This window comes from Aythya ferina (genome assembly GCF_964211825.1).
Source record: "Aythya ferina genome assembly, chromosome: 3".
Classification (NCBI taxonomy): domain Eukaryota; kingdom Metazoa; phylum Chordata; class Aves; order Anseriformes; family Anatidae; genus Aythya; species Aythya ferina.
This window is the reverse complement of record NC_140298.1, coordinates 16,139,903-16,154,948: the sequence shown is the minus strand read 5'-3', so window position 1 is coordinate 16,154,948 and position 15,046 is coordinate 16,139,903. Positions and strand designations below refer to the sequence as shown.

Below are 15,046 nucleotides of genomic sequence, written 5' to 3'. Positions count from 1 at the left end.
GGTGGAAATGAAGTTCAGACTCCTGCCCTCATGTTTTTTGATTATTTCTTTGCTTTTTTATGTCTCCATATCTTCACATAGATGCATAGTCACCAGGAGAAAACACAACCCAACTCTAAATACTCAATGCATTTCGGAATGATTAACCTGTAAACCATTTCATTTTTAAGCCTTGCAAAAAGATTGCATTCAGATTCAGATGTTATTCAAAACATCTGTAAAATCTGGAAATCTTGATTTTTTTTTTCCCCTCTTGTTTCAACATATGCAGCTTATGCCTTTCACATCTTTCAGTCAGGAGCCTCATTTTATAAGCTGCACATGAACCATTATTTATAAGGGAAGGAGAAAGAGTACGTCCAGGATATCATAAAAGCTTTTGTTCAAATATTCATAAGCCAAAAGGATGCATCTGGAGACAATGACCCTGACATAGCCCAAAGAATCATATCAGAACAACCCACATAGCTAAGGGGTCCAAATAACCAAGGGGTCCAACCCCAGAAAAGCTATTTCAACACAACTTTGTGAAATCAACTTGAGGAAGCATCCTCCTTGTTATGAAGGATTTCTTCTGCTTTTGTTCCTCTCTTTCTTGTCTTGGAAACAAAACCAACAAATCAAACTAATCTCCTTGATATTAATTCACGTGAAATCTGTTTCTTTGAGCCTACCAGTCTAGATCAACACAATCCTACCCAATGTGATACTTTTTTGCAGATTAAAATATGTACACACAGTGTGGGACAGCTAACATTAACCTAGCTGGAGATGCATCAGCCCAACTGCTATGGTAAACACAAATGGAAGCAACAGAAGATATTTTCATTCCTGGTAAGTTTGTACTGAAGGAGGGCTTAAAACTGTAAAGACTGGACTTCTTTCTCCTGTAACCTTAGGAGATATGATGATTAATGAAAAGAGATAATTATCAGTCATTGTTACAACATGCTTCACAGACAAAAAAATAATTCTACATATTTTTTTCTTTTGACTACATATAACCATTATTTAATTGTCAGTAAGCAGGTAACATCTTCCTAGAATGAAGGCAATCTCTGCCTGTATAGTATGAGATACCCGTTTATAAGCTCATTTATTTCTGAAGACAATTCTACAAGGACACTCTGACATATACTGCCGTTTTGTTCTTTGTCCTTCAAGAACTAATGAAGATCATGTGTCATCTCTGAAGACTGTTCATTGAACAAAAAAGCAAAGAGGAAATAAAAATGTTTTCCCATCAAAATAAGTTTCCATGTTATGTTGTAGTCATTATTCAAATTCACAGTTGAAAGTGATTATCACACTGCCTCAGACACAAATTCATGCAGGCATTTCAGTTCAAGTGATTTAGAGGAACCAGTGAATAAATAGTCCCATCACTGTTTTTTGATGCAGGAGGATAATGACCATTTCTTGTGTGGAAATTATGAGCAGATGAGGAAGTGTCTGTTCTGTAAATCTGGGCTTGCATTTCACAGCAACCAAACTTGCTCAACAGAATGAAGAAATCCCTGCGGAAAGTCTTTGTGAAAATGGCATAGAGGAAAGGGTTGGCACAGGAATTGATGGGGTAAAACAAAACCAGGAGGATCTTGGATTTGGACACTGTGATGAGAGGAACCTTGAGTGAGGCTGATATTGCAAAAAATGATATTGGCGCCATGCAGAGGAAGTCTGTGAAGATCAATATAGCCATGCGCTTGGCAATCTTGGTGTCACTATTTGAAGAGATGACGTTAGGGTTTCTTACAGTAAAGTAGATGCAGATGTAGCAGGCACATATGATCACAAAGGCGAGTACATTCAACACTAAAAGAAATATAACATAAGCCTGAGAAAATGGTGTCTCAATGTCCATGGGTAAACATATGCTGACCTTCATGTAGCTGCTGACACCAAATATGGGAAGAAGTGCCACCGTGAAAGCAAACATCCAGCCAAAAATCATTATAATCACAGCGTGCCGAAATCGAACCTTGCGGTCCAGTTGCATGGCATAGGTGATAGTATGCCACCTTTCCAGAGTTATCACAGTCAATGTGTAGACTGAGAGTTCACTTGCAAACACTGTAAAAAATCCTGCAGCATTGCATCCAGCCCCTGTTTGCCAGTCTATGGCATAGTTGTAATACTGGCTTTTAGTCTGTATATCTACAGATGCAATAAACAACAGATAGATACCTATGCAGAGGTCTGCGAATGCGAGATTGCACATTAGAAAACGAGGTACAGTGAGTTTGTATTGACTGCTTATTAAAATAATGAGAACAACAATGTTCCCAGTGATAGCTAAAATGCTGATAAACCATATCAGGACTCTCAGAATGTTGTAACCCATGATATCTTCACATGGATTGAAAGCATCAGGTTTAGGTGAGCAAGCCACGTTAACTACTTCATTGCATAAACCATAGTCAAATTCATTCTCTGAAGGGTCAAAACCAATGGCATAGTTGGAAATATAATCTTCAGCTGCAGATCGTCTATGTATCTTATTGCCAGGTTGCTCATCAAGGTCTTGCTTAGCCTGAGATATGCTACATATTGGATGTAATTCAGTGCTGAAATTGTAGAAAGAGAAGAGTTAGAAACTGAGGCACACAGCACGAGGCATACAACAAACATTGAATCATGAAGTTTACATTAACAAATCAGTTTTTGGGTTAGCTGATTGTATCGATTTCCCTGGAGCTTGAAATTAATAGGCAGAGTAGTGCCTATTTATCTAATATTACGTGAAAATGTAGATAGATTTAAAACATAAAACATATGGGAAAGGAAAGCCTGATGTTTGACTTACTAACGATCATGATGATGTTATCCACCTGGACAGAAACATTCAGTAAGAAGCTTCCACTATTTCAACTGAATTTCCCACGTAACCTGACAATGATAAGTGATTCTGCATGGGGGAAACACATAATGATGAATTCCTACATATGACTGGACTTTGAAGAATGAGACAATTCAGTTGTGCAGATAAGGAGTCTGTATAATCAGAATTACTCCACTGTTCATTACTATTACTCTTAAATTTCCTTTTTCCCAAAGTTTTTGTCAGTCAGTGTGTCATATTCATTATCAAAAGTCCTTCATGGCACAGAACAGCTCCAGTCTGTGCAATTCATTTAAAGAAGTATATCTATCATATTGGTCACTGTCTATTAAAGTAAATAAATAACATAAGTGAGATCATACAAGGTTTCCAGATAGTCTCTGAAAGAGAGTCCATCACAGATACAAACACTAGACATGGTAGAATATTTTGCTTAAAAAATGTTTTTTGAGGAAAGTGAAGTGAAGTGAACAAGTAAAACCAAACCAAAACAAACCAAGCCAAGCCAAACTAAATCAACATTTCTGTAGAAACAATAGTTGCTTTTGTTTCTGTCAGAAAGCCTTTCAAAATGTGTTGGGAATTTTTAGTAGGAAAAAAAGTCAATAAAGGAAAAGAGTCTCAAGGAAAAAATTACTTTGAAGGTAAAACTTTTTTTTTTTTTTTTAATATAATTATTTTTATTTTAATTTTAACAGTATGTATTTAGCTTTGTTTCCTAGAGGATTAACCTCAAGCCCATCTTCTCCATGTACAGACCAACTGAAGAAACAAGTGTTTTGGCTAAGAAGCTCAGCTCCATCAAATTAACAAATATCAAGGTCTGTTAGCAAGAAATAAAGGGTCAGCTTTGAATAAGTTTCTCCTAGACCTCCTTTAAAGTTTGCTGCCCCAGAAACTTGCAGCCATTACATTGCATAAAGATGGACCCAGACTTAATTTGAGTTAGCAAGTAAAACCATTGACAGTGTGTTGCAAAACAAACACAGTTCATCTCTGCCTATTTTCATCTATCATTTAGACAGCAAATTAGGTGTCTATGTTCCAGGACAGGACCACAGGTTACCTTCCACCCTGATTTGCAGTACACTTGAGAGGACAGCTTCCTAGGCAAGGTAGGTCGAAATGGTTAAACAACTTGTAGCAGATTAAAAGCAAGGATTCTTATTTTTTTTGTAACCCAATTTTACCCTTTGACTTTGTGCACTCACTGCATCTTCCAAAAATCAAGTTGAAAAGGAAGAAAGAAAAACTAATGAAGGCCCAGCACCAGAAGGTGAGGAACATTTCCTATGAGGTTTCGAGCATCCTCTGCTATTATCAATATTTTTTATCTTGCCTGTCAACTGAGGCAGAAAGCCGATTTTCTGTGAGGTCAAATATGCACTATGGAGGTCACAATAGCAATAACAAGGCATTACATTTTGCTCCCCTGTGTTCTGCCTGCGTAAGGATGAGTGAGGGGCCAAGCATATTGATCAATATATCAACAGTTCTCTAGCTGAGAGGGAGTGTATGCTTCCAAGGAGCAATAATGGATGAGAAAGTCCCCCAGCTTTCAGTGTAACATGCACTTGAGGACACTGAAAACTACTGCAATTAGTAGTTCTTTGTAAATGAACTGAAGAAAACTGGTTTCATCCAATTGCTTCCCAGCTATGAGTTAAAAAAAAACGTTTTCCTAAATTATGGAGGCACTACCTAGAGTTAAATCCATCTAACAGATAAGACAGCTATGTAAGGCCAATGAAATATTTCTAATTATTATTATTTATTCATTCCTGAATTATTTAACACCCAGAGCTCCCAAACAAAATCAGACTCCCACGGAGTTAGCCACTATGTTTGTTCTGAGGATAGGTAGTGAGGAGTCTCCCGGCTGCTTCCTTGCACTGTAAGCAGAGTGACGGGCAGTTGCAAACTCCCAAGGGAAAGAAAAGCCATCATCTGGTACTGACTGTCCTGAGATATTTGTCCCTTGTACTCTCAGAACAATAATTTAAAACATTTTTGGCAAGAGATTGGGCCTTGCTTTCTTTTGAGAAGGCAAGCATCATAATAATTCATTTATTCAGACTATTTTCAACACTCTGCTGCTGTATAACATGGTTTTGCTCAAGTAAACACTCTGAATAATAAACCAGGGAAAGGACAACTTAAAAAGCAACATTAAAATTGGCAAAGCACTCTGACAAGTATAACTACCCTTGTGCACGTAGTTATTTCATGCACTCCATCTGGATCTGGTGACAACAGGATCTCATGTGCTGAGAAACGTAATTAGCAGAATAAATAGTCCAGACCTGAGTTCTGTGTTAGGCCCTATCTTGAACATCCTTACCAAAAAATGACATCAACTGAGTAGGGAGCAACTGGTATTACGTTCTCATGAAACAAGGCCCAAACACAACTCTATGTGCCATGTTCTTTAAAAAATAGGTTTTCAAGTGATAGCTTCTCCAAAAAATAATGATCATGTGTAAGGACAGTAATAATGATGCAGATCATTACAGAAGGTGATCTTTATACCAAGGAAAGCCTGTGGGATTATATAATGGTCTATGTCAAGTTGAGGGTTTTAACATCCAGCTTCTACCCTATCTGAGCTTGAAAGATATTATTTTCCAGTCACAGGAGAATGTGAGAGTTCAACACACTACACTGGACTTGTCCTAAAAAGCAGGTTAGCTCCTGTTAGGCCACCATCACAATATTCCAGTGTAATAAATCTTCAGATCAATATTTATTGTAAAATCCTTCTTAGAATAGGGAAGAAAATAATCAAAACTGCCAACATTTTAATTTGTGTCTCAGTCTGGCAGGTCTGTGCTTGATGGGACATCCTCCAAAATGTAGAAGGCACTGCCTCTATAACAGGTTTAACATTTCCATTAGCACAACAGAGCTGGTGTAAATGTGTTTAGGAGAGGTGATCACTATCGGTGATTTATTTTGTCTAAGGTTCTTGAGTGCTGGAGAAATATCAAAGATAGGAAATCTTTGATTTGGGGCAAATGGGGCAGCCAGAAAGGGGCCACACACCCCTGACTTAATTCCTTCTGAGATTTCCCACATGAGCATCAAATGCTTCAGTGATCCTTAGAAATGCACTTACAGTGTAATGAGGCATCCTTCTTGTACTTCCTGGACTACCTGGAAATATTTTGAGATCTAAACTGTTACAGAGGAATGTGTGGCTCCTGTGAAGATGCACAGCAAATCAGGTAACATCACTGTTCCCACCAGAGTAAGAAATGTCTGCTGCACTAAACCAAATGCAGCTCTTGCCAAAGGAATACTAGACGTTGTGTGAGCAAACATTGCAGACTATTAATAGCTCTTCAAAATCCTGAGCAGTCTTGAATGCACACACATCTTGTCAAGAAAACTGCTTTGAAATGCAAGTGGATGTAGCTGCTGCAGATGTGACTAACCTCTGCTGAAGTGCATGGGAATACCTATCATATTCAGACTCACAGCACAGAACTAACTTGCACACATATTCTCTCTTTAAACTGGAGAGAGGATATTGGTCTCCCACCAATTTCAGTACACGACACGACTCTATGAATTAAATGAACATTTTTAATTGCATTTAAATGCAGTTAACAGGAAAAAAAAAAAAAAGATCTAAATAATTCTGTATTTACGTCTGGTATTTTTAAAAGATAATTCTGGCAACCATTAAAACCATAGATAAATGCATTCAATTTTGTTCTGTTGATCAGGGAGATACAGTTTAGATGTATATGTTTATTCACATAATCATATATCAGAGCATATACAGATCTCATATCTGAATTTTTATATTCTTTACCCAGCAGTGATGCATTTCTTTTACAGGACAATGAATGCTATATTCCTAATGATTCCTGTCCTAGTCTAGTTGGCTGAAAACTTAACTAATATTTAAATGTGGGAAACCAGGAATTGGTTGTTTTAACAGTGAAATAAAACTATCTTGAATGTACTGTATACAGAAAATGGTTTATCTAAATGTATTTAACACAGGAGTTCATAATGATAGACAGAGATAGGCACAGTTTGTTTCTTGCTCCCTTGTCCTTCTAGATTTCAACGTGTTGCTCCTCTTCTACACCTACTCTATAATAAACAAAAGCCTTCTTGCCTTGTCAGCTACAATTAAGTGGAATATTCTTTGAATTAAATTACTAGAATAAAGTGAAATGGAAAAAAAGTCTCTAACTAAAGAATAGCTATTCTTTCAAAAGTGGTTTTAGCTTTTAAAATCAGAAATTAACATCCTTTTCAATATTTTTAGTATAGCTACTGTAGAAAAAAAACAAAAAGGTTTTTAATGCACCTTAAAAATTCAGTTTTACTAACTCTACAAAAAAATTATCTTAAGTCATTTTCTTCTGCTGTTTGAAAGACTCTTCATTCATTTAAAATAGATTGGCCAACTCACTGGCCATCTGCACTTGTCTTTTGAGTGCTGCTCAGTGCATTGACATGTCTTTGCAAAATTACACTCACCCGGGTTTTGGGAAGGGCTGTCAGTATCCTCCTTGGTTTCTTACTTGCCAGGGTAGAGGTGCCCCAAAGTGGAGCTGTACTATGGGGGAAGTGAGTGCTGTGGGCTTCAATTCCCCTGGGTAATTGTGGCACAAAAGTTATTCAGAGGGAGGGGATGCTGAGAGCTTACTAAAAGCTCATTGCCATCTCCTCCTGTTGCCTTCCTTCATCAGTAACTCTTAACCTGATTTTAAAAAGCCCTGTTGCCTACTTTCCAGTGTGGATTCTAGGATTTGGGTCTTGATTTGGCTCAGGCAGCCCAAAAGTCAAGTACCTTCAAAAATATGTATGATAAAGTGACATCAAAAATCCCTTTGCTGATTTATCTTTTTAGAACTAAACATGCTTCTTTTGAACTCATTGGAAATACCACTCTGCCACCACACTGGAAGGACTGGAACCATTTCTAATTAGCAGGCAACCAAGCACTGTGCCTGAGTAAGCCTGTAGAAAATATGTGAAAATATCACCTGCTGATAACCACTTGCAGCAAAAAGTTTAGAATTTTGGATCAGGAACTGGCAATGAGGGATGGATTCTGCCAGGTACTTTCCTTACCACTGTAGTGTCCAATATCAAACTTGCACTTTTCCAATCTAGTTTTTCAACACACGTATAGGTGATATGTACTAGCTATCAGCATAGCAGGACCAGGCATCTTTCATTGCCAGGTGACAATACACTACTAAAAGTAAAATAAACGGCTATTATAAGTATCTAAATGAAATTTACAAATAGTTTGTACTGTTTATGCATGGTTTTACTTTTCTTTGAAATTTTAGGCATGTTCTGAAGACAATGTCTTGAATTATAACAATGATCCATAACGGTTTTTTTTGTTTGTTTGTTTTTGTTTTTGTTTTTGTTTTTGTTTTTTCTGCCATGGCAATTTCCAAGTTTTTGAGGACTTCCAGTAAAAGAAGAATTTCAAACAATAACGTGTTCCCACAGGAACCAATCATTCAGGTTTTCCAGTGGCACAAATTCATGAGGTTCATTAGATCACATGTAACATTTAAGGTTTATCTGAGCAGCTGAAAATACTCAATGTGAGTCACTTCATACCTGAAGTCTCAGTGCATCTTGATGATGGCAAATTAAAACAAGTACTGAAAATTAGTTTGGGAGTCTAAAAAGACCTCCCTGACCCAGTGAATTTGAGTTTAAGGGGATTGCTCTAGCTCAACCATTTCAGAAATTATGTCCAAAAATCATGTGTATGTAGATGTGACAGATGAAGTATCTGTGGCAGAGGTGATTCTCCCACTATATTTAGCATTGGTGAGGCCTCACCTTGAATATAGTGTGCAGTTCTGGGATCCACAATATAAAAAGGATGTTAAGATACTTGAAAGCATCCAGAGGAGGACAATACCAGTAAAAGGGCTGGAAGGCACGTCCTATGAGTAGAGGCTGAGGACTCTTGTATTGTCTAGTCTGGAGAAATGGAGGCTAAGAGGTGACATCTCTCTACTACTTCCTGTGGAGGGGAAATAGAGGGGGAGGTGCTGGTCTCTTTTCCCTGGTAACCAATGATAGGACACATGGGAATGGTACAAAGCTGCACCAGAGGAGGTTCAACTGGATATTAGGAAACACGTCTTTACTGTGAGGGAGCTCAAACACCAGTGAGACAGTTGATGCCCTGTTCCTGTCAGTGCTCAAGAGGCATTTGGACAACACCCTCATTAATATGCTTTAACTTTTGGTTAGCCCTGAAGTGGTCAGGTGGTTGGACTTAATGATTTCGTAAGTCCCTTCCAACTGAACTGTTCTGTTTTGTTCTCTTCTGTTCTATTTGGTTCCAACATCAGTGTGGCTTCCTGAGGTTAAGAGGTTAACCCCACTCCGTAGTTCTGTCACCCATGTGAATTGGTGGCAAGGTATTTACCAGCTTCTCTGGAAACACAAATATCCTTCCAGTTACCTCCTGAAAAGTTATCATCATGTTTCTTGTTGGATATCTTCAGTGTGGCTCCAGGCTGATCCAGGACAGCAGGTCCCAGTGAGAGATGACCCTATGACGAATGTGGTCTAGAGTCTTAGCTGGAGATAATAGTGATGCTAGTACAACTATCAAAATTTATTACCAACCTGGAATGGAGAGGCAGTACACTGTGTAACATGAATAAACATGTATGTATTATATGTTTATTTATATCCAGATTTTGAAGAAGTTTGTTTAATTCACTATCAATGTCTGAGAAGCATCAAAAAGAGAAACAAATGAAGTCACTTACTTTTGTCTTTTCCAGTTTGTAAATGCACAGCAATGGCTAGGATAGGTGAAATTTGCCTCAATCAATGATCTAAATTTGCTTAAATCAGGAAGTTTTTTTAAATTATATGTAGACCTTGCTCTTAGCTTCTTAATGAGTTCTAATCCGTGACCTGGCAGGAAACTGATTTTTGTCCTGGAAATATCCCTTTAAAAAAACATATGAAAATTATGATAAAAAACAAATTTACTTCAGCTCTACAGTAGATACGTGTTTTACACTGTCCTAGTCAGTATCAGAGTACCGATTAAAAAGAGATCAGCTGGAAATTTGTGCTGAAAACAGGTTCAGGTGATAAATTAAGAGTTTCTCAATGAAACATTAAATAATATTCATTGCAAACAATAATCAAGTGAAGTTAGTCTGATTTGAGAAAAAAGAAAAAGATCCCACAACCCTCTGGGTAAAGATTAGCAGTGACATAAACTATTAGATCCATATGATTATAGGTTTAGTAAATACCAAAAGAAACACACTACTCATCCAAGAATGCTGTTACAGGCGGAATAAGTAAGTAAGTAGGTAAATAAATAAATAAAAAGGTTGATGAAATAGATTGATGAACTCACAAGAGAATTTTGTGATGTTCTTCATGAACATCACATCATGCAAAGCCTACCATGGAAAAGGCAATAAACACAAAGAGAGAATCTCACGGGAGGTTACAGATGTGAGGAGATGTTGAGGATACCAGATTTTGTACTAATTAAGAAGGAAAAGAGACTAAAGAGAGACAGAAGTGATGTAGTTCAAACTTTGAAGAACAAAAATATTGAAATATTTCCAGAGGTTTAAAAACCAAAGAATACAGACTGAAGCAAAGGAGTAAGATTACAGGAGGTTAGGAGAGGTGCATTTATGTGGAAGGCAATTATTGTGTGGGATGGGCTATCAAAGGCAGCAACAGAAGCAGCAGCTACAAACATATCACAGAGAGTAACAGCGAGGCTTTCAGGGGGAAAAACATTATGCAAACACTAATTCATGACTTGCGCTACACAGGTAGGGAAAGGGAAGAAGGACTAGTGGTGCTCCATCTCCACAGAACCTGTCTCCATGGCTCCAGGGTGGTAACAGCTGGGGCAAAACATCCACATATTTCCTTGGCTAGGAACAGACGGTGTCCCTCAGCTTGTGACAGCAGAAGTGCATACTTCTTTCTCTTAGATCAACAGTGAAATGGACTACATAAAAACCACCCTGTCCTCCCTTAGCTCCCATGCTCTTATGGCATGAGAGTAATGCAGAATGCAGTGTTTGCTGAGGCTGCTCTTTTTTATTCTCTCACAAAAGAAAAAAATTCCCCCTAACAAGGGAATAGAACTGACAATATTTGCCATTTTCTCCATGCCTCCCCTCCCAAGGTAAATTAATCTATAACAGTACGATATCAGGACAACATATTATTTTATCTCTATTACATAACAGGCACAAATTGCTTTTATTACCATATTAATGCAGTAGAGTGGTGCTACTTGAAGGGGAGACAAAGTTTTGGCAGTGTACAATGAAGTTCAGACCCTCTCTATGTACAACATGCACATTTGCACCTCTTTTCCTCTCTGAAAACCAGAATTAATACCAGAAAATGTCTCTGTTTTGACTCTGTCTGTAGGGTAGGGTGGTCACATCTAAGAAATTTATATTCATCTAATAAAGCAGTTACTGGCTGTGGGTAAAGAGGATCTTTGTGTCGATACTGTGCCCATAGCTGGAGGGTTTGGATCCAGGCTCTGAAAGAATATCCCACCTTCAGTTAACACCTTCAGAAGGCAGTCTGTGCCTGCCCCACTGGTATGCCTGTTTTCATATTGGGGTATTAACACCTGTAGCTTGCTGTCAGCTTCAGTTGCCAACTGGACAGTGAATTGTGGAACCAAAGGAATGAAGATGGACCACATGCTGCTGCCCTGACCTAGGGTCATAACTTCTGTGAACAAGGACAAGATGGGCTGGTGGAACCAGAAATACTTCTGCAGGTCAGGCTGAGAGAAGCCAAGGTTTGGTCCTGAGGTTCTTTTAGGACTGATCTGTGTCTCACAGGAGCAGCTGAAGAGAAATTTTAGGCTTTTGATTTCTGACTTAGACACCTAAAGTAGTAATTGGGTTGCAGTGAACAATCTCAGTTGTTTCATTGACTGACTATTGTCCTTAGTTCACTGCCTAATGAAAACTGTCACCTAGAGAACATGTTCATTATTCACCAAAAGCAGCTTTCTATTTAAATCCACAGACAGTATCACTCATGGCATCAATAAGAGCCTACAGAACTTCACAAGGGTTCATAATTCTGAACAAGAATCAAAAATGTTTTCCTAGTCTCATTAGCCAGAAATCTTCAGTACCTCCGAACTGTTATTATACTGCATAGAAGTAACAAGCAAATATGAATAGGAATATCACCTTGATATTCCAGCAGCTAAAATATTACTGGGTCTCTGGCCATATCTAAACAATTTCATAAATATTCAATATTTTCCCATGAAAATTCTTCTTCTTTTAAAAAGTGTTTTTTTTTTTTTTTTTTTTTTTTTTTTTTTTTATTCTTCTGTTCTTTATTGTCCATAAACCAAAGTGAGCTGAGGAAAGTGCTTTGTAAACTACTGCAGGGCTTGCTGGGATGCCTGTTAGGGATAGTTATTGATACACCATCAGCAGACTATCCACCCCCCCCCCCCCCCCCCCCCAAACAGAAACACAGATGTTGTGTATGTAGTTTGGTTGCTTTATCCATTGAATCATCATCGAGCAGAAGCAGAACTCAGCGCAGAGTTTCTTTGGGATGTTTTCCTAGTTACAGGAATGGTAAATTAAATAAGCAAGATGAACTAGAAGATAAAATAGCAGAAGAAATCAAACCAGAAAGCATCAGTGACAGGACTACGTCGTATTATTAATGCTTGGCTGCTAGTCATCAGCTTTGACAGCAGCCGGTGCAGGAACAGTGAAATGAATCTGACTTTTCTTACAAACACTTCCCTTTTCCTCTGGGAATCAGTTACTGGGGTTGGTCAAAATACTGACCAGCTGATAGTCCCGTTTAGGTCTGAAAGGAACATAGCAAGAGAGCAAGAACAGACATCAGAGAGGAGTGATCAGTGAGACCAATTTTCTCAGCAGTTGTATCTAAACTACTCTCTGGCTGTGCTTCAGGGATTCAGCTGTCTAGCTGGGGATCTACTGGAGCTCTCCCATGGCCAACATATGTGTGTTTTCTGTCAAAAACAAATTGCAAGGACAGGACAGACCACAGACATACCTTGCCCTGTTTCTGAGGCAGGACACAGCCAGAGAACTCAGCCCAGAATGGACCATCATTAAGCAGCTGAATTATATTTATAGAGATGGGGAATCTGTGAGGCTTCCTACAGCTTCCTTTAATTTGCTGATACTCCCAATATGATCTTAATGCTTGTGGAATGAAGAGTTGTGTAGGGTCTCCAGTAAAAGCTCATGTAGGCTGCTACAGCTATGGGAGCACCAGGAAAAGACTAAACGAGACAATGTGGATGAAAAGTGAAGCTACAAAATTTCAAGTTAGCAATAAAGTGTATTTCTGTCTAGAAAGAATGTATATATGTGTGGGATTAATTAGGCATTTGATTTACTTGCTTACTGTCAGTACTGAAATTCTGTAACTCAAAACTTGATGTCTTTCCAAAAGGCATTGATTGCTGAAACTGTGCAGCCAAGTATGAAGCAGACAAGGTGCTAAGGCTTGTGCTTTCTGACATTACTATTTGTGTTTGTCTATCTTTCATGCTGTTTCAATATTCTGAAATATAAAATAGGAGTTGTTATTAATTGACTGTAGAGCACTGGCTCAGGAAGAACAAGAGTTAAAACATCCTGACATTCAGTCTAATAAAACATTGCAATTTGCAACACAAATTTTATTTCAACAGCACTGTTTTTCCCAGCAAAGATATTATTATGGGTCAATCATTTCCACAAAGCACATTCGAGGTGTAAGCTATAGTGACAGATGTAGCTTTCTTGATCTCAGTCAGGATAAAAAGGTAATTTCCCATCCATAGAACAGTGGATATACAAGTAATGGAATAGAAAACTTCTTGCACAAATAACTTAGTGTTAGAAATTGAACTATCAAATGAGTCTGAACTACAGACAAATCTATTTGATAAACCTTGTGAATCAGCTACGACTTGCAAAGAAAATGCTTTTACTCTTTGCTACAGGAAACAATGCTTTTCCAAAGAAACATCAATGATGTTATTGCTGAAAAGATGCTGAAAAGATACTCCACTGCTAGTCTTTTCCAAAGGAGAAAGTCACTGAAGGAGTGATGGTAACAGGGAAGAATGCGGTAACCCATAGGTTAGCTCTTTCTATCATTGGTGTAGCATAGGTGTGTCATAACAACATGTAAAAAGGCCTTCAGGAGTGCTCTTATCTGAACTCAAAGTTAACTAGTCATTTTCTCTTCTCATTTTTTTAGATTTCTAACCACTTTAATCTCTGTGTAAAATCTTCCAGCAGCTCCCAATACCTGCTTTCACCTTTTCTGGGTGACTCCTAGCTTTCTCTGGACATCCAGAAAAAATGGGAAGAAAGAAAAGAGCCTATGAATTTGTGACACAAAAAAAGACATCATTGTCTTTGCTGCAAGTGTTATGTTCTGTGGCTGGTGCTCACAAGAAGTTGTGCACACTCACAGGTGTTTTACAACTTGTCAAAGTGTAGCATGAGGTGCTGATGACTGATAGATGTGAGCATCTTATTGTTGAACTCTATTGCTGAGATCTTGCTTTCCAGCCTACCACCCACCAAAGAGATCCTGCTGTAACTGTGTGATATATATGTGTAATATATATATGCGTATATATATATATATATCCCTATATATATATATATAGGGATCCCTGTCCCTGCAGGGTAGGGATTTTATCTTTAGGACTAAGCTTTAGAGATGCAGGGCAGATCTTCACTGGTTTTAAATAGTTCAAGGGGGAGCAATTCAGATTTAAGCACTGAGAACTAACTCAGCTAATCCACCGTTATGGTGATTCACTGTGTGGTGAATCTGGATATAAATCCCTGGATGCAAATACTTCAAAAACCCCGAGGAAAGAGTGAAAACATGGATCTAGACTGACTTGGCTTCCAGTTTTTTATATTCGGAACTACACCTCCAATTTTGAATTGCAGGAGTTGTGAGATGTTGAAATCCAGGCTTGTATTCATATGTTCTTCTTTGACCTTTTCTGGGGGCTTAATGATGAGAACAAACAAACAAACAAACAAACAAAAAAAACAAACAAAAGTCAAATCTGAATATTACTTACAAAACAACAGGCCCGTTGGCTCCTTGGAAGACCTCATTTGGTAATTTTTCTAAGTTTTGATTGTCACTTAGGTTTCTGAAAAA

The 15,046-nt window shown here is 38.1% G+C and overlaps 1 protein-coding gene across 3 annotated transcripts in view; it reads right to left on the bottom strand.

The window, feature by feature from the left end:
* Positions 1-969: 969 nt before the first annotated feature.
* Positions 970-15,046, bottom strand: part of FSHR (follicle stimulating hormone receptor) — a 203,899-nt gene continuing 189,822 nt past the window's right edge. For 2 of the 3 annotated variants that reach the window (XM_084513092.1, XM_084513090.1), the window contains exons 8-10: positions 14,964-15,038; positions 9,619-9,804; positions 970-2,567 (exon numbers count right to left, since the gene is read on the bottom strand). In XM_084513092.1, coding sequence (XP_084369218.1) covers positions 1,340-2,567; positions 9,619-9,804; positions 14,964-15,038 — 1,489 coding nt within the window. In that variant the 3' untranslated portion in view covers positions 970-1,339. The remainder of the gene's footprint in view (positions 2,568-9,618; positions 9,805-14,963; positions 15,039-15,046) is intronic. The other variant, XM_084513091.1, reaches the window with a different exon arrangement.